The sequence below is a fragment of the Lissotriton vulgaris genome, chromosome 8, assembly GCF_964263255.1.
Source record: "Lissotriton vulgaris chromosome 8, aLisVul1.2, whole genome shotgun sequence".
In the NCBI taxonomy this organism is placed as follows: domain Eukaryota; kingdom Metazoa; phylum Chordata; class Amphibia; order Caudata; family Salamandridae; genus Lissotriton; species Lissotriton vulgaris.
The window spans coordinates 1,157,906,018-1,157,926,228 of record NC_141696.1 but is presented as its reverse complement, the minus strand read 5'-3'; the positions used below and the strand labels follow the sequence as shown (position 1 = coordinate 1,157,926,228).

The window sequence follows — 20,211 nt, the reverse complement described above, 5'->3', positions numbered from 1 at the left end:
TTTGCATGTAGCTGGATCTGAACTAGGGTGGCGAATTGAGCTAAAGAATGATAATGGATTCAACCCAGATCTGTGACTGGGGGTGAGTATCTGAAAAGTTTCAGCGCTCCGTCCATCATCTCCTTGTGTTTGCAAAGTTTTTATAGCCTCAAATACAGGCTGGCTACTTTGGCTTCCAGGCTGTATGCAGTAACTCCAGGTTCAAGTAATCTATTTCCACATTTATTGGAGAATCTTAATGCTTCTGCATAGTGACTTCAAGTAGAGTCGCTTTCGGTCAATTGCTCAGCCCAGGAAAGTTTGGTGTTTATGTGCAGTCAAAGAGAACAGTTTTAGTAAACTCGCTCAATCCCCATACCATAGATTTTGATTTGAGTTGAAACGCTAGTTTGAAAACCATGAATGTTGTCTTCTGGACACTAAACATTCATTTTTTGCTGTCGCGGACAGTCTCCACGCTGTTAAGGAGACAGTGCATAGCAATTTCTGTACATGCTAGGAACATTGTGCCATTAGCGAAGAGCAGTATTGGAATTTGGTCTTTACCCAACTTTGGGACATCCAATATCAAGACAGTTAAGACTTTTAAGACGTGATTTAATCCAAGTGTTAGAATCCAGGTTTATCGCTAGCATTAGGAATTTACACGGGCAGGCCAATACGCTTCCACTCGGATAAAAAAATCTGTCCCTTGATCACTACAAAATCCAGTGTACTGCCACCACATTGGTACACATATTCAAAAGTGGCAAGCACAGTAGACCTCTATCACTATCAAGGGCTCCTTTGGCGTGACCCTAAGGGTCAAGGGCAAGAACCTTGTCAAAGTCAGGTGAAGTCCTTCACTCATACACTAGATTAGTATAAAGCAAAATCCAAGAACTGGATATCAGATAATCGCAGTTGAACATGCAGAGCAGATACATGATTTACATCATAGATGGGACATTCCTGTTCCAACACACCAAACCTCATCACCTCCCCCAAGCCACCTGTCCAAGGTTTAAAGCAGATTCTAAACTTTCGGAGAAAAAAACAAACCTCATATTCTAGACCCTGCCTAGGATCATCTCTTTGTGTCCCAAAAGCCTTCTCTGTCCCTTTGAAAATCTCGACCACTTCCCTGCTCTCCTGCAGGATTGTTCAGAAGACACAGGGATCCAGATACTAGACACTTGCTACTTAATGTGTGCCTGTCTGCCTCTTCCACTGTTTAAATGAAGACAGCCTGGAAACATGCCAAGAGAGGCTGTGCTTCTGGGCCATCATACTTTACAAAGCTAAGAAAACTGTGCTACACCCTTAGTATGAAGTCGCTCTCCAGTGAGGCTCAGCTCACCAACTTAAGACCTCTGGACCAGGCAGAGTGCTCATCACTTTCACATCTTTGGCTGAAATTTGAACAGTTTCCAGTGAGTTAAATGTGACATAAAACAAATGCTATTGTTTGTTCGGGGTTGATTTTTAATACGTTTTATTACTATATTAAATTACTGGGGATTACAAGAGGGTTAGTAAAATGACTGATGAATTTAGCTGTCGATATTGACGTTATGTATCATGGCTGGATCCATGGGAACTTAAGTTAGGAGAAAAGGAGAGTTGACAGGCAAGGCTGTAGAAGCGGTGACTTAAGGAATCTAAATCTTTTCAGTGTTAGCAAAGGTAGTGATCGGGCTAGTCACTTTGGCTTGAAGATGAATGAGGGTGATTTTAATTGTACTCTGTGTAAAAAGGGTCAGAAGGGTATTTGCGGCCTGATGTTGGAACAGGATATTAACTTGACACATTTTGAACATACCCTCTTAGGGGACTCATTAAATGAGATGATTTTTAATTTTGATTTTGGGTTTACAAATGAGTTAGCCCACCACACAATGCCATTTGTTCCAACCTTTGTGGGGCGGGGGGCTTCGTCTATTATTGATTTTAGTTTGTGTATACATAGCTCTGCGGGTAGATTGCTTAGCTCTAGTATTATGGACTTACCACTGAGTGACCACTACCCACAGGTAGTAAAAATGGAGAACCTATTTGCTGCACCCGATCATATAGCAGGTTCTAAGCATATGGTACAGGATGTTTAGCTAGGTACCCAAAATGGTTATAGCCTTAAATGGAGCAGAGTGGTCCCGGTTGATTTTTTGTCTAAAATACTGAAGTGTATGAGTAGCTTTTTGATCTGTTTGAATGAACATGCAGAGAGTAATGAAATCTTAACCCATTTTAAAATTATCTCTACCACAATTAAGGAGGCGTTGTGGGTTGCGAGGAAAAACTCCCTAAAGTCTAATAGGAAATGGTTCGACAAGAAGTGTACTAAAGCCTTAACAAAGCTAAGACAGGCGATTCACAAAAGACCACGGGATGTAACCCTAATTAGAAATTTGAGGAGGGACTATAACATAGCATTGAAGGACAGGAAGGTCTTGATAAAAAGGGAGGCTTGGGACGAATTATGTGCAGCGTCACAATCAAAGGATCCGGCTGCTTTTTGGAGGGTTATTAACACCCCCCTCCTATATGAAAAAAGGCTCGCATGGAGGTTGCCGTTCCAGAAGATGAGTGGGTGGCTCACTTTTCCTCCCTCTATAGGGCTGTGGAACCAGTCCTTGATACAGGCCAGGACCCTATGTTGTTAAATTTAGATACATCTAAAGTCTTGGCTGTAACCCTTCCTGAAGTTCTTGCGAGTTTGAAGGCAACTAAAGGGGGTAAGGCGGCTGGACCAGATGGTATACCAGCAGACCTCTATATGGCCAACACCGAATTATGGGGGCCATTGCTAGTCCAGCTTTTTATTGTTGCTTTGGCAAAAGGTCTAATTCCCACTTGGTTTACTTCGATTATAGTCCCAATCTTCAAGAAAGGTGACAGGCAGAATTGCACGTGTTACAGGCCAATTTCTTTATTGGACTCTTCTATAAAAATTTTGGGGAGAGTGGTTTTAGCTAAGTTGCAAAGCTGGGCAGAAGATAACGGGGTGTTAAGTGATTTTCAATTTGGGCTCCAAAGGGGTTTAGGGACTATAGAGCAAGGATTGAATCTGTTTATCCTGCAACAGAAGTATATAAGGGTTAAAAAACAACGTCTATACCTCACTTTTGTTGACTTATCGTCAGCTTTTGACTGTGTGTCACACAGTAAATTGTGGGCGATTATGGCCGAACTGGGGGTAGACAATGCTATTATATGCTTCTTGAGAGATCTATATTCCGGGGCCACTGCAAGTGTCCGATATGGGAAAGATGGAGAATGCAGTAGACAATTTGGGATTGGTCGGGGTGTACGCCAAGGGTGCGTTTTAGCCCCCTTTTTATTTTTGTTATACATAAATGGTCTGGAGAATTGCCTCGTGCAGGAGGGTAGGGACATGCCTATGGTGGGTGGGAGGCCTGTCCCTGCCCTGATGTATGCTGACGATGCTGTTCTGATGGCACGCACCCCAATGGCTCTACAAACTTTGGTTACATCTTTTAATAGTTTCATGCTTGGCTTAGACTTGAAAACTAATTGCTCCAAAACTTTGTCTATGTATTGTGGGTCAAGAACAAGCAAGCATCTGAAGCCAATTTTTATAAATTCCAATCCCTTAGAAAAGACCTCCACCTTACCATATCTGGGAATTTTGTTCCACGAAAGTGGGTCATGAACTACAGCAATCCATGCTAGATCTCTGTTATTTGCCAAAACTATCATGGCCCTACAATGCTTTATGAAAAAATTAGGAAAAAAACCCATAAAGGAAATTTTAACTATTTATAAGGCGACTTGTTTAGCTGTAGCCACCTATGGATCGGGTTTGTGGGGTTACTCAAATATTAGTTCAATTCAGACTATGGAAAACAAGTTTTTACGTCACATTTTGTCCGTGCCTGAAAGTACTGCGACTAGGATATGCCACGCTGAACTAGGAGTGCTTTATGTTACTGATTCGATTAAGATTCAGCCAATCCTTCTTTGGCACAGGGTTTGGACAAATGATGAATGTGTGGTTAACCGGGCCATTTTGAAGGACATTTTAGTATTGGACAACATTAATGACTTTAAATGGATATGTTATGTCAGAAACTTCCTCGAAGAATTAAGCAGTCCCCAATACTTTGAGGATCCGTTATCAATGGCATACATATCAAGAAGAGACCTGAAAAATCTGTGTATTGCCTATCTCAGGGACAAAAGATATTTAGAGGAGGCGAGGAAAAAGACTGTTTCTGCCCATCAGGATATTTTAAGTGGAGAGAAATTACAGCCATATCTATCATTGTATATGTCCAATCATGAACGTTTCCTTTTAACCCGGTTCAGACTTAACATTGTTTTTAGGTTATTATCTTTTCCTGTGATGAATTGTTGGTCAAAAGATCTATGTTTTTGTCCATGTGATGATGTGTCCCCACAATCTGATATACATATTTTATTCTTTTGTAAATTTTATACTTTTTTCCCAAAGAAACTTATCATCCCTATTCTTAAAGATTTAAATGTATACAGATGTCGCTTAGCTTTTTTAGAGTGCCAGAAATTGGAAACTGTTTTTATGGTAGCCTCACTTGCTGAATTTTTTTAATCAGTTTTTAAGTGTCGTAAATCGATTCAAATGAATTAATTTTTTATGCTGCTGTATATATGTACTTAATTTTGGTGCCTTTTTCTTTGTGTGATTTTATATAATGACTACTTGACCCCTTTGTAAACTGTACCTTTTCATGCTACTTTTATGGTTATTATTTGCTTTTTAACCGAATAAAGTATTTGAATCTGAATCTGAATGAGGGACAATGGAAGAAAAATAATTTGTGTGTTGCCTCAACAGGTGGCAATCAAACTTGACTGATCGGACACCAAAACGGTTGTGTTTGGTAAGAAGCGAGAAGGATACAGCACAAATATTTGGGAGGGAGAACAGTGGAGAGATGGAACTCAAAGACAAGTAAGTGGACCATGACGTAAGCAGTGAAGCACCGAGTTGTTCTACTAGTAGTAATGCCTACGAGAACAGCTGCATGCAATGAAACATTTGCAATATAGTTCAACTAAATCTTTACTTAAGTCATCAAAATTGTTCAGATCCTGACAAATGGAAAACATGAATCCCTGTAAAAATGCACTTGTTGGGTTAAAAACTACAATTGCTGCTCTTTGCAGCAAGCAAACCAAAAGTAAACAAGTTCGGAAAATTCTCAAAAGTAAGGAAAGATTTTATTCAAATGTTCCCCTTCATACATAATTAAATATTTAGACACTTAATGTACCAACAATGTATGCTTTATTGAAAGTTGACAAGTGCAACAGTTAAATACATTGACGTGTTACAACTGTTTAGAGAACATGCACAACATCTGCATTTGCAATAGAGATATGCAAAAACTTTATTTCTTAGCAGGAATTGATCAAGTGTCTGGAGTGTTTCACTATGAACCAAAAACTTCAATTACAGAGATTGACTTCAAGATACTCAGCAGCCAGTGCAAATTCAAAAAAAAATACACAAAGTAGCACTACCCTGCCAAGTTCTAAACAGTTGTGTATGTGCATTCTTCTTTAACAGCATTAAAAAAAACTATTCAAACATTTCATTTCAGCCAATGAAACAGCTAAATTTCAATCTGTACAACCTAAATAGTAGTTACAGGTTTCTATTTTACAGAGTACTTACACTACATACACAATATACATTGGGCAAATAACCTTCATTGTAGTTTTCACAGTTCCCAACTGCAATGCATGTCACTGGCTCTGAACGCTTGTGTGCACCTTCCCTCTGCCTCTGGCGGAGCCAACATTCGCACTTCAGGTGATGGGCATCAGTGCCTTCACTGCCATCACCCTCTAGCTTGGTTGCTTATTTCAGTCCTAATCACATTCCTTCTCAGTGGGATTCGCTGCTCTTAGTTCAAGCCATCTCCAAACTCCCTCACTTGAAAGCACTTGTGTTAATTAGTTTCATGACTGCACGGATGGAAAAAGACACGCAGCTGCTCCCAGAGGACTGCTTCCTCGAGAAATAATCTTAGGAGATGCAGCGGCTTCCGTCTCCATTGCACGGTGCCAAACCCACGAAAGAACAGTTTAATTCACCACTCCAAAAAGTTAAACTCCTTCAAGCAAAAAAAAAAAAAAAAAGCGCCAAACGAGTGCCTAATACTGAATGTCGTGAGGAGCTCCTGTCGTGGTCAGGCGTCCCTGGCAGCGGGGCGTGCAGTACAACGGATGGGTGAGAGAATGCCCTCGAACGGGCGGCTCTTAGCGTGTCCTCTGTCCCAGTCTGTCTGGTCCAAGCTATGCAGTGCCAGGGGGGCCCGAGGCCGGCGGTGCAGGGGGCTGAGAGGAGGATGGCGGCGAGCCCGTCTGCAGCTGGGCTTGGAACTGAGCCATCTGCTCGGGGCTCGCTAGAGTCTTCAGCAGGCTGTTCTCCTGCTCCAGCTGCGAGTTCTTCTCGATCAGCTCTTTTATTTGCTCCTTCAGAACTTCCACTTCCTCCCTCACAGCATACATCAAGTGACTTTTCACCAAATCCTTAAAAAGAAAGAACAGAAATACTGTTAATATTCGCCAACTATCAGAGATGCTCAGTGCATACACTATTGCATTTTATAACTGCTGAATACATCGCATGAATCGGGAAGATTACAGAGATGAAGGTGATAGAAACATTATTCGGCACGTTTTAAATGTTTATTTATAAAACAATAACTTATAACGACAATTTTTACTTTCAAAATGCTGGCACGCCAAGTGTTGTTTATTCTATCGATGCGATAGCTCGTGTTTGAACTACCACTATCCCAAGACTATCACCGCCGGAGTGGCAGGAGAATTGGCACACACATTCAAGAATAATAACTTTGCAGACCACCGGCTTCGTTCTGACTTGCAATCAAATGCATTTATGTGGAATGGGATGAAAGCCTCCAATGTAAGCTGCGCAACTGACTATTTACTGAAAAAAGTAAAAACTGGCTACAAACCATGTGTAAAATGGATTGGCAGAGTGAAGCCTAATATACGGATTTGGAGCCTCGGCAGAAGCCCAGAAATGCTTTGAGATATGTTCTGAACTGTCCTATCGGGTGGGTTGTGCCTGGGGAACATGAAAGCAGCACACAAATAACTGAGCTTGCACACTGCACGCAGCCTCTCGAGTATGAATGTGCGCTATATACAGCAGGAGTCGTTACTATTCAACGCAGAAGTGGAATTTCGTCCACAGAAAGCTGAGACCAAGCCAAACAAGAAGCATTACAAAGGGTCGCTCGCCTTCATTTAATGTACCTCGATGAAGTGCGCGCATCAACAAAACAACCTGCTATATGGATTTATTAATATTTAGGTCTTGAATAATATAAATGGATTCTAAACATTTTTACTACACAACCACTGCATCAGGAAAAAGAAACGCCATTTCATGAGGTGGCACAGTACTTGCTGCATTAGAAGTGTTAGAAGCTTTATAATTACACGATACATACACAATTAAACATCAACTTACTAATGGCAGCAACATGCAGTCCACACGTCAAAAGTAAGAGCTCAAGGAGCTCAATCTGCTATACACTTTTTAAACCAAGTATGAAAAAAGCTAACAGGTTTGGCTTTTGTATGGTTCGTGTGCTCAGTCAACATCCTGGTACATGGACTGGTAAAACTATTCGCAGATAGCGAAACCTACATAAACCCTTGCGCATAAGACATCCAGGACCACTAGACAGGCTGGTTCTAATTCACACAAATTACTAATAAAAAGTAACCAGGTGCCCACATAGTCTGAAATAAGTAAGAAGACTGGAAAAGGGGCAGAGGAAAATAAGAGACAGATGGATCGGTCTAAGCTTCTAAATCAATTAACATTTAACCTCTGTTGAGGAAATTGTATCTGATTGGGAGGGTGGAAACGTCAAGTACCAATCAATCCAAAACATATTCTCAGAAAGTACTTTAGGCTTCTTTTCACATCCAAATCTTTAAAAAAATATATGGGTCCTCTGCAGTCTGATCCTATTCTCTGTCTTGGGCATATTCACACACGCAATTAGGTATCTTAAAGTCTTACAGATCTACGCATCACACACAACACTGTCAAATCACTAAATGAGCTCTCACGTGTGGTGGCACCACTGAGTCAAAGCAAAAAGGGGTTTCAACAGAAAGTAACCCACAAATGAAAGTCCAGGGTTAGACACATGGGGTGATAAGATGCCCCTAGATGAACACCACTGTCTGCAAGCAACGACGTTATCAAGTTTACTTTTATGTATTAAACCTGTATTTAATGTCTGAATTCAAAAGGCGTAAAATATCTTTTTTTATTGTTTACCAGCCTTTATTTTTAGACATTTTAACCTATCTCATTACCCTCTTTATATTCCTCTGATCGTCTAAAATGTCTTGTAAAGTAAATATTATAACAGGCTATGAAAAAACGAACACCAATTGCTGTTGAGAATCAGCACATATGCTAAGCACAGGCTCCACCTACTACTAGGCTTAAAAAAATCGGATTTCTTTCTACAAATGTCTTCAGGGTAAACACTGATGCGTATGCTGTCACTCCTGAAGAAATGACACCTAAACACTCCTTTCACTCGCCTAAATCGCAAATGAAGCAATTTCACATAATACACTGGAGTCCCTTATTTCTAAACCCCCGAAAGAATCTTACAACAACTCAGTGCCTTGAATAGCATTCATAAAGTTGAGCATAACAAGTACTGTCAAAGGCTTTTGCATCGTACCTGAACACACAGGCACTTAAAACATAGATGCACTTGTACACAAATCAGCATACAGGCTAGCCTATTCAAGCAGGCAATCAATTAAGCAGGCACACATTTACACCGACCAAGAGTCAAACCGTTATGTGCTGAAAGAGCCAGAAGTCTAAGGAGAGTATTACTGATGCGCCCAGGTGATACCGCTATGTGATGGAAGGTATGTAGTTGATGGAGTAGAAGACAAAATCTAACATGACAATAGTCACAAACACTGCAAATTGCACATGAAGTTATTGCACCTCATGCAGTTGTGTTAAAATAGAAAACAGCTCCACCCCACACACACATAAAAAAGCTTCCTTGACAGGTCGGCTGGGATCAAACAGTCCGCCTTCCCGTGTCTTGAGGCCCACTGAGATTGTATGGAAATATTTTTGAAGAAGTGGGTCTTGGACATTGAAAGGAATGGAACAGTTCTAATGTCATTCACTAAGGTGGGGTGGGGAGACAGATTTGAAATCTGGAAACAGAGGGACGCTTATCTTTGCTGGCCAATCATAGGGTATGGCAAGAAAGGGTGTCCCATAAGTTAAAAGGGGGAAGTAGCATTGATGTTTTTAAATAAGGTAAGACGTTGATATTTAGCTCCAGTTTTCAAAGGGATCCAGTCAAACTTTTGTAATTTGTTAGAAGTGGATAATGAAGTACCGTTTTCACATACTTGCATTTAACCAGTATTCATAATTCACCCCACAAACAATAGATTCCATGCAATTAAATCATTTCAAGGTATGTCTTAAAGAAAATAGAACGGGCCCCATACAACTAAATGCATGTTAGTCAAATGTGCGACTCAAATGGTTTCTATGCAGATCACATCTCTGTTCTACATGTAGTCAGCCTATGAAAACAACAAATGCTGTAGCAAAAATACAGTGAACAAACCTAACTCTATGCATGACGTATGGCACGGACCAGAAACAATTGAAAAGTCAGTAAATTCACTTCTTCCATAAAAGCCGATAGAAGTTTAGTCAAACAAGATGAAATGATTTTTAATCAATTTATTGATTCACCTCTTTGCATTTTTGAAGCTCTACTACAAAGAGCTTTGCAGAATAAACACAATATTTATTGCATCCTCGAAAGCCTCCAAAAAGTTATATCATACAAACATTAACTCGATATAATCAACCTCGAAGGTGGAAGAGGCAGAACATTAATTATATGAGAAAGGCATTTAGAACATGAGCAGAACGTATATTACGCAGGACTACTACTTTGTAGACCCCCCCCCCCAAAAAAAAACAAAGAAAGAGCAACAACATCATGTCGCCTCAGAAGAAATAATTTGACGAATGCACTAAAAGAGCACCAGAATGCTTTCACACTGAACGAGGAGGCTGTTTTCTTGACAGAATTCGTCACCCACAGCAAATTCGGGAAGATAATTCAATATGCCAATACAGGTCAAAAGAAATACACCTCAGTGAGAAAAATATATTAAATCTATTAATGAAACACAAACTTATGCAGAATTAATGTGGCACTAGACGATGTGCTGGGACCCAAGCTCTAAGTCAGGGGAAGACCAAGATACTTTCTACAGTAATGTGTAAAAGCACAACATAAGGAAGAAGCTGACAATTGGAGCACTGTTTGATATTAACGTTTGGGTCTCCTGACAGGCACATCTATTGAGGACCTCCGAATGGAAAAACTTAAACAAAATACAATTTTCGAACAAACAATTAGATGGCGGAAGCTTTTTTACAAAGATAAATAAGTATAAAATACCAAAATAAAACTTCAAAACCGGTATTACAGGTAATTTGATTTCTTTCAGGTCTTAATTTCATACTTCAATTACATGCATTATAAGAAAAAAACCATGGGCTGATCTTCAATTACCAACATCGCAGATTTCAACAACCCGTAAGTTGGTCGAAAGAGCTACTGCATTCTCGCTGGGACGATGGGGCCTGGTAAAATCAGGGAAGTGGTGTTTGGGTGGTCATTGGAACCAACTGATGAAGAAAAATGCCCAGGCCTTCTAATCTTGCTTCAATTACAGACTCAAGGGTTTAGATTTGGCCCAAACAATATTACCTCAAATACAAAACAATTACAAACTTAAACAGCATAAATCTCACAAATTATTTGGTAAGTCATATCAAATATAAAAAGAACCTAATGAGCACGTTAATTACTTCCGGTAAAGCTCTTTCTAGTGGATACTCTAACCGCAGAATACTCACCTTTAGCATACTCGCAATACGTTAGACTGGGTATGAATGTTTTTCATAGCTGCACTCTTGCGCTCCACTAGATAGCACTGTGCGGCTTCAGTTATCTTTCTCCCACTTGAAAGGTGCCTCATATAAGCCCCACCCCTGCACACTATCGTCAGTTTTTTCCTTAACTCTTTATCCATCCTCAGATGCAGAGCACAAAAAAACTGAAGGTATCAATGAGCAGATCTCAAATTTTTAGTTACCTTCTTAGATGGGGAAAAGGTCACATCACAAAATTGGGAGTGGAAGGGCAGCGGGGAATCTGCATTCCGTGCATCCAATCGAAAGAGTTACCAAATGTAATAACTTGTTTTTAGGTTTCGCCTATTATCATTCGCTTGTGAATGTAATAGGCGAAAATTCAAGTGCTCCATTCGACTCGTCAAACCACTGCGGTTTTTCCACAGTGCATGTGAGTCACGTGACCACAAAAGCGGGTCACGTGACCACACAAGCACGCGCATCTGATCCTTCGAGCCCCCCTTCCCTCGTGTAGGAATCTCTACGACCATCGGTTAAATATCTGTCAGTAACCCCTCATCATTGTAAAATCTACTCTGCCCATCCAACTTTCCTTTTTCCAAAGAAAAAAGCCTGTCACTCGCGAGGGTGGCGTTCTGTTACTTTAAATGCTAAGCATTAATACGATTACGAATAGTTTCTTACCTGTCGGTGTAGTTTTGCAGCTTGATGATCTTTCTGGATTCACTATGCTGTGCATATTCCGCGGTCTTGTGGTTGGGTCCGGATTCGTAGTCTTTTCTCTCTTTTTTTTTTTTTTTTTTTGTGGCCCAGGTGGGCGTCGGCGTCACCCTTCCTTGGGTGTATTTCCGGTGACGTCGGCATGCTTCCTGCGGAAGCTCCCATCCCTGGGCGCCATCTTCGGATTCTTTTTTTCGTGTTTCCTTCGTTTCCGAAGTGATGGCAATGTTCTATGTAGGTGATTTTTCCTTAACCGCCTTGTATGTAAAATCCATTTTATCTCTTCATCTTTTTTTTTTTTTTTTTTTTTTTTTTTTTTGACCACCCCTTTTCTCTCCAGCCTCATCTTTCTGGCAGAGGTGGGTGGGTTCGCTAGTGAATCCAGAAAGATCATCAAGCTGCAAAACTACACCGACAGGTAAGAAACTATTCGTTTTGCAGCGTGAATCTTTCTGGATTCACTATGCTGTGCATAGATTTTGTAGCGGTTTCTCATTTCCGTGGCGGCTGGGTGGAAGATGAGTTCTGGTGTCTGAATATGTGCTGGAGCACCTTTTGTCCGACTTGCGCTTCCTTGTTCATCTGCACATCCACGCAGTAGTGTTTTGTGAACGTGTGCACTGAAGCCCATGTTGCCGCCAGGCATATGTCTTGTATGGGCGTGTTAGCCAGGAAGGCTATTGTGGCCCCCTTCTTCCTAGTGGAGTGTGCACGCACTCCCTCGTCTAGTTCCTGTCCTGCCCTGTTGTGGCAGAGCTGAATCGTCTGTGCTATCCATCGTGCAATAGTGTTCTTCGTTACTGCTTTGCCCATGTAACTGTTGGCGAATGACACAAAGAACTGCTTCGTTTTTCTGTGCTCCTTTGTCCTTTCAATGTAATGCATGACCGCCCTTCTGGCGTCTAAGGTGTGCAGAGCTCGCTCAGCGCTATTGGTTGGTTTTTGGAAAAAACTCGGTATCTGTATGGACTGGTTCATGTGGAACCTGGAGACCACCTTCGGCATGAAGTGTGGGTCCGTCCTCATCACAACCCTATCACTATGTATTTGTATGTAGGGTTCCTGTAGCGTCAGCGCTTGTAGTTCGCTTACCCTGCGTAATGACGTTATAGCAACTAGGAAGGCTGTTTTCATGGTTAGCATCTTTAAGGAGGCCCTGTGCAGTGGTTCAAAGGGCTCCTTCATGAGTTCCGTGAGAACTACGTTCAAGTTCCATGCTGGTGGTGGCACCCGCTTGGGCGGTGCGATCCTCTTCGCTCCTTCCAGGAACCTCTTGACAACCTGGGATGTGAAGAAGCTCCTGCCCATCTCACCCCTTGTGTAGGCTACTATAGCCGCTAAGTGAACCCTCAAGGAGGATGAACTGAGTTTTTTGTCCAGCAAGTGTGTCAGGTATCGCAGCACTGTGGAGTCTTTCTTCATTTTCTTGTGAAGTTGTTCACGTTTGCACCACATCGTGTATCTTTTCCATTTTGCGACATAGCACCGCCGTGTGCTCGGCCTCCGTGCCTCCCGAAGGACCCTGAGGGTGCTCTCTGGCAGTCTCAAATGTGCAAACTCTATGTCCTCAGGAGCCATGCTACTAGGCTCATGGTCTCTGGCTCTGGGTGCAGCACCTCTCCGTTCTGCATGGAGAGCAGGTCCTTTCTTCTGCCGAATCTGTGGGGTGCACTCTGTGACATCTCCATGATCTGCGAGTACCATGTCTGCCTCGCCCACTGTGGCGCGACCAGTATCAGGGTCATCTTGCTCGCTCTGCACTTGCTCAGTACTCGGTGTATCAGTGGTATCGGGGGAAAAGCGTAGGCAAATGTCCCGGACCAATCTATCCATAGGGCATTCCCAAGGGACCCCTTTTCGGGTAGTCTGGATGCGAAGTACTGGCATTTCGCATTCTGGCGTGTTGCAAACAGGTCCACTGATGGCGTTCCCCACCTGTTGAATAACCACCTCGTTTCCTGAGCATTGAGCTCCCACTCGTGGGATGCCGATGTCTGTCTGCTCAGCCAGTCTGCCTGAATGTTCTCCTTCCCTGGTAGGTGTATGGCTAGCAGGTCTATCTGTAGAGGGATGGCCCATCTCCATATCTCCTGTGCCAGTGTTGAAAGCGTTGTTGACTGTGTTCCACCCTGCTTGTTGATGTAGAACATCGCCGTGGTGTTGTCTGTCTGCAGTAACACCCTTTGCTTGTACAGTCTTGTCTGGAAGGCTTTCAGTGCAAGGAAGATTGTCTTCAATTCTAGGTAATTGATATGCTTTGTCGCATCTGCTGGCGTCCACAGTCCTCTCACTTTGAGCTCCTCCATGTGAGCGCCCCATCCCTTCAGGGATGCGTCTGTGGTGATGGTCACTGTCGGAGTTGGGGGTGTTAGAGGCTTTCCCCTTGTTAGGTTCTCCATGGTCCACCATGTCATCTCCCTTTGCACTGCGTGCGTCACCACCACAAGATCCTCCCAACTGCCTGACGCCTGTGACCACTGTTCCTGGAGCCATTCCTGCATGGGTCTCATGTGTAGCCGCACATTCGGCACCAGGTGGATGCATGATGCCATCATCCCCATGATCTTGCTCGCCGTCCTCGCTGTCCGAGCTTGCCCCTTCCGGTAGAGGCGAGTTTCCTTGACCAGCGCCCTTGCTCTCTTCTCGCTGGGGAACACCTTGGCCTGCACGGTGTTGATCACTGCCCCCAGGAAGGTCTTCACTTGCTCCGGTTCCATTGACGATTTTTCCCAATGGACGGAGAACCCCAGGTTTATGAGCGTGCTCGTCACTGTCTGTGCGTGGTGTTTGCACCTTTGGTACGAACTCGCCTTCACCAACCAGTCGTCTAGATAAGGGTATACGTGTATCCCCTGTCTTCGTAGGTGTGCAGCAACTGCTGCGAGGCACTTCGTGAATACCCTTGGTGCTGATTTGAGTCCGAAGGCCAGCGTTGTGAACTGGTAGTGGCCTCCCCCGATTGTGAACCTGAGCATATGTTTGTGCTTTTTGTTCATCGGTATGTGCAAGTAGGCGTCCTTGAGGTCTATCGTGACCATGAAGTCTCCGACCTGCAGTTGCGGTAGCACCTCCTGCAGGGAGGTCATTTTGAATTTCTGTGTTCTTATGAATTTGTTGAGGAACCTCAGGTCTAGGATGGGCCTCATCTTGTCGTCTACCTTTGGTACCAGGAAGTACGTCGAGTAGACTCCCTTGTTCCTTTCCTTGAATGGGACTCGCTCTATGGCCTGCTTTTGCAGAAGTTCCTTTACTTCTTCCTGAAGCCTCGCCAGCTGGTCTCCTGCTGGCGGTCTTCCCCTTGGTTTCCTGCTTGTTGGCCTTTTCTCCAATTCCAGGCAATACCCGAATTGGATGATGTTTAGGATCCATTTGTCTGATGTGATTTCTCTCCATTCCTGGAGGTAAAATTGCAATCTTCCTCCCACTGGTGTCATGTGGTCGTAGGTGTTTTGATTGTCCCGACCCCTTGGTACGTGGTGCCCCCCCGGGTCCTTTCTGTGGATGGGCACCCAGAGTTCTGTGGAGTCACTTCGAGGAGGGCTGCTGCCCCCCTCTCCTATTCTGGCCACGTCCGTTTCTTCCTCGAAAGGACTGACCTCTTGGTTGGTACTGCCAGGACTGTTTCTGCTGACCTTGCTGTCCCTGTGAGTCTGCCTGGTGCGTTTGCTGGAAAACCTGGTGTGATGTACCTGGTTGGTTTCCACCTCTCCCGCCGGGCCTCCGTGACGGGGTGCCTCTTCTGTTGCCTCTGAACTGCAACGCCCCCATAGACCTTGCCGTCTCATTATCTTTCTTGAGCTGGCTGAGTTTCTCGTCCACAGTTGCCCCGAAGAGCGTGTCGCCGTTGAACGGTGTGTTGAGGATACTGTGTTGCACCTCGGGTTTGAACCCTGAAATCCTGAGCCAGGCGTGTCTCCTTTCCGTGACACCCATCATCATCAGCCTGCTGGCGGTGTCTGCCCCGTCCAGGGCCGTCTTAAGGCAAGAATTTGCCGCATTTTTCCCCTCTTCGACCAACATCTCGGCCTTCTGCCTGGCCTCCTGGGGTAGGTCCTTCACCAAGTGCCCCAGGCCGTCCATGATCTGGTACATGTGCCTGTTTAGAAGAGCGTTGGAGTTAGCCATGCGCCAGTGGGTCGCAGCATTCCGTTCGATCCTTCTGCCCACCAGATCCATCCTCTTGCTCTCCTTATCCGGTGGTGGGCCCGAGGTAGTGGATACGTTGGCCCTCTTCCTAGCCGTGGCCGTGATAATGGAGTCTGCGGAGACCTCGCCTCGAATGTAGGCCGGGTCCTTCGTGGAGTGTTTGTATTTTTTCTCTGTTCTAGGGGTTACCGCCTTGCATGTTGCGGGCTCCTTGAATGCTTCTTGTCCTTGAGCCAAGACGCTCTCGAGCATTGGGAGGAACTGGCTCCTTGTCTGTGTTGGGAGCAAAGTCTCGAGCAGGAAGTCTGCTTTCTGCTTCTCCTCGTCGAGCTTTAACCTAAATGCCGCTGCGGCAGATTGTATCGCCGAATTGTATGCCCCGATGTCGTCAGGCGGCGAGGGCCTCGAGGGGTATGTGTCGACCGCCTCCTCCGGGCTCTCGGTGTCGATATCCAGGTAATCCTCCTCGATGGGGTCAGAGGTGGCCGACTCGGCGTCCAACCTACTGCCCTCCTCCTCGTCATAGCCGTAATCCTCGTAGGGATTCTCCTCATCTCCCTGGTCGTCGACCATCTCGGCGGCCGGGCCATGTCCGTCGCCGAGTTCTTCTTCCTCTTCGACCAGATCTAGCACCACGTGCTTGGTCTTGTGTGGAATTGTAAAGGTACTCATCTCTGCGTCGAAATCCTTCTTCCGCTGCAAGATGCTCGCCATCTCGGCCTCCAAACGCCGTCTTTTCTTTTCCCTTTCGGCCGCGTTCTCGGCCTCGGAACGCTCGGCCCCTCTCTTCGTCACCTGGCTCGGCGGCGAGACTCTCGGCGTCGAAGGTTTGGACGTCGAACTTGGCTTCGGGTCCTTGGACGTCGTCAAAGCTTTCGGGTCTTTCTCCCTCGACGCCGATCGGTCCCTTTCGGAGACGATCTTCGGCGCCTTCTGCTGCTCAACAGCCCGGCCCCTTTCGGAGGCGATCTTCGGAGCCTTCTGCTGTTCTACAGCTCTCGATTTACAAAAGGGGGCTGGGTGAGAGCTTTCTGCTTAATTCAGAGACTCTGTCCCTCACCACCCCTTGTTGTAAATATTTTTGTCCACCCTAAGCGTGGAAGGGTATTCTCAGATGTGAGACCCTTGCTCATTGCACCATCAGGATTCAAGCAAACCGGGCCGAAGACGGCTGTAATGCCAGAAACCGGTCCCCGGGAGCTTGTTTCCTTCCCAGTGTAAGAATTGGCTTTTGTAGTTTGGTTTGCCCTGTTCCCATCATGCACGGGGACAGGAACAGACTAATTTGCATACAGCCAGGTTCTGAAACTGGGATGGTGCAGTGAGCTAAAAAACGGTGTTGGATCTAGCCCTGATCTCTTGACTGGGTGAGAGCTTTCTGCTTAATTCAGAGACTCTGTCCCTCACCACCCCTTGTTGTTCTACAGCTCTCGGCGCCAGGGACTCCTTCTCTGAGGATCCGCTGGGCCTGTGTGCGGTCGCGGACTGCAGATGTCGCTGCGTCGGCGCCTTCGGGGTCTGGCCCTCGTTCTTTCGAGACTCAGGGTCTCTCGTGCTCTTGTGGGACGTCGAGTCTCCTACCTTATCAGGCGTCTTCTTGGAATCGGTCTCTACGACCGTGTAGCTGTCGTGTTCGGCGGCAGCGTTGTCCTCTTCCTCTGAGGACATCCCCAGGTCGTACAGCGAAGGCGTCGGGGCTTTTCCTCCGAGGGTGGCGTGTGCTACCCTCTGGCTCTTCCTCACACGAAGGGTCTTCGCGGCGAAGACGGAGCAGGCGTTGCAGTCTTCGGTTCTGTGGTCCACCGGTAGGCAAAGGTTGCACACCGGGTGCTGATCTTTCTGCGCGTACTTGTGTCTGCAATTCGGGCAGAACTTGAACGGCGTGTTGTCCATCCTCGAGCGTTTCAGGCTTCCCTGACCGCGTGGACGTCGATGATCGTCGAAGTTCTCGACGTTCTCTCCTCCTTCTCTCTTCGCCAATGGTCTGCGAAGTCTTCCTTGGTCTTCTTCTTTTAATTTCTTCTCGAACTTCTCGCTTTGCAGTACTTTCTCCAAAAATGTCTGGAGCCCAACGGGAACGATCCAGACCCGACCGCGGAAAAAAGAATCTGAAGATGGCGCCCAGGGATGGGAGCTTCCGCAGGAAGCATGCCGACGTCACCGGAAATACACCCAAGGAAGGGTGACGCCGACGCCCACCTGGGCCACAAAAAAAAAAAAAAAAAAAAGAGAGAAAAGACTACGAATCCGGACCCAACCACAAGACCGCGGAATATGCACAGCATAGTGAATCCAGAAAGATTCACGCTGCAAAACATATAGTTAACACAGTGTGCGTCCTGTTCCGTGGCGTGTCACCTACTGGGACTTTCTCAAATGCAGTTCCTTCCTTAAAAGCGCGGCTCAGTACTTTTACCAGTCACATTTCCATGAGAATTGGATCAGAGTCGCAACCCTTAGTTAGTGTCCAGACCCCACACTCCTTCCCCCGCCTAGTGCGACCCTCACCTCCTCAGCACTCAGCCGCTGTCTCAGCAACTCCCCGCCCCTCTCCCCTGCACTTCACGTGATCCAGTCGCTTCCGCAATCATTCTCAGAGCATGCGCACTGCAAGGTATAGCTCTTTCGGGCTCGGCGGGCTAGTTTAAGGAGCATAAAAGGAGGACAAGCCGTTTATGTCTCCTGTTTGAGCTCTATTCTATTGACATACATTGCCATTCTCTAATGCTAGTGTCTCGCTCCTGTCCTGGTCGAGAAAAAACTCTAATTTAAATCTAAAACGCACATATTCAATATGATATTGTGTTACCTCAACGAATCTGAAAGAGACTGCTTCAAGCCATTTGACTGTCTAGGTCTGGCAGCATATCAATTTTCTATTAGTCACATGTAGCATTGTGATACCACCTCAAACTTAGCACAACCGTAGAAAAGTGACCTAGGTTCATGTTCACGTGTAGGTAACTTCACCAGAATCAGCTGGCTGGTGGAGGGGGGGGGGGGGAGCCCTACCTCCCCTAAAACCAGGGAAGGATTAACACGCAGCCATGGTGGTCAGTGCAAAAAATGTGTTTCAAATGCGCAGTCTAGTGGCTCGTCGATTTTCTTTGTTTACAGCGTAGCGAGCATGCGTATGCAGATGACGCGTGTAGCCTCGTGTCCTCTCAGTGAAAAGGGAAGTAGACAAGTTGCTCAGCGCTGATGCGGCTGCATTCAACAGGGCGTTCACATTGAATGCCAGGTCACCGCCACATGTTAGCGTATGACTTGTACCAGGGGTCTGTCTGATGGCAGAAAATTGTTAATACTGAGGTATGTTCAGCTTACGTCTTCATATCTGCATAAAAGTCTGCGAGGTTCTGCCTCATTAAAATCTTTCGGTATGTCTGCGCGTTGTGAATGAACGTTTTCTTCTTGTAGCTTTTTCCCACTTACAGTGTTGTTCATAGATCTATAAGGTTGTGGGGAAACAAATTCTCTGAATTTTTTCATACATCCGTCTCGTCTGTTCCCATATGTTGGCATGTACGCAAATAGGATTGGAGATACTACAGGGCTGGGTTGTAGGCGCCGGTTCAGATGCACCTTTGCGCTCTTATTTATCCAGCGTAAATCTGTCCTCTGCACGGCGTGACTTTGTGTCCAGAACATGTTGCAATTGCTATTCCATTAATACACGGGGTTCTACAACCCATGGGGAAAACCCATTTTCTAATTTCTTTATATGTGACCTGTGATTCACTCAGTCGCCTATTATACAGAAAAGAGGACCGAACTCCGCTGTAATATATATATAACAATATGTCTATAGTTGTATTCTGACGTCCTATCCCTGCTACTGGAGCCAGCAGCCTAGGGCAGGTCACAACATAATTATAGTTGCTGTTTAAAGGATTAGAAAGCAAAACCTGCCTTTTCTTTCTTCTGCGTTGATTTTTCTACCTCTACATTGTTAAGTAATAAGATGTTTATAACATGTGCATTTTTCGCAGTCATTAGGTAATTAAAGAAAAGTTAGAAACTTCTTGGTTGTATCCACGTATTCTTAGCTACTGTGCCTTAAAAAACAAGCACTGGCATTGCCAATAGGTTTCGCATTTGGAAAGTTGGAGCTATTGGTTTTGTAAATGACATTTTATATTTATATATAGTTTTTGGCATTGTCAATAACAATATATAAATATAAAATGTCATTTACAAAACCAATAGCTCCAACTTTCCAAATGCGAAACCTATTGGCAACGACGGTGCTTGTTCTGATGGATACTTATCAGCTTTGTCACCTTTAGAGTAGCTCTCAAAGTACCTTCCAGGGAGGACGGTGGGCTCAGAACAAAAAGTCCTGCAGGACCGAG

The 20,211-nt window shown here is 44.9% G+C and overlaps 1 protein-coding gene across 1 annotated transcript in view; it reads right to left on the bottom strand.

Moving 5' to 3' along the window:
• Nucleotides 1-5,252: 5,252 nt before the first annotated feature.
• Nucleotides 5,253-20,211, bottom strand: part of TSC22D1 (TSC22 domain family member 1) — a 334,929-nt gene continuing 319,970 nt past the window's right edge. Inside the window, exon 3 of the mRNA XM_086935017.1 lies at nt 5,253-6,519. Within this exon, the coding sequence (XP_086791143.1) occupies nt 6,283-6,519 (237 nt within the window). The 3' untranslated portion in view covers nt 5,253-6,282. The remainder of the gene's footprint in view (nt 6,520-20,211) is intronic.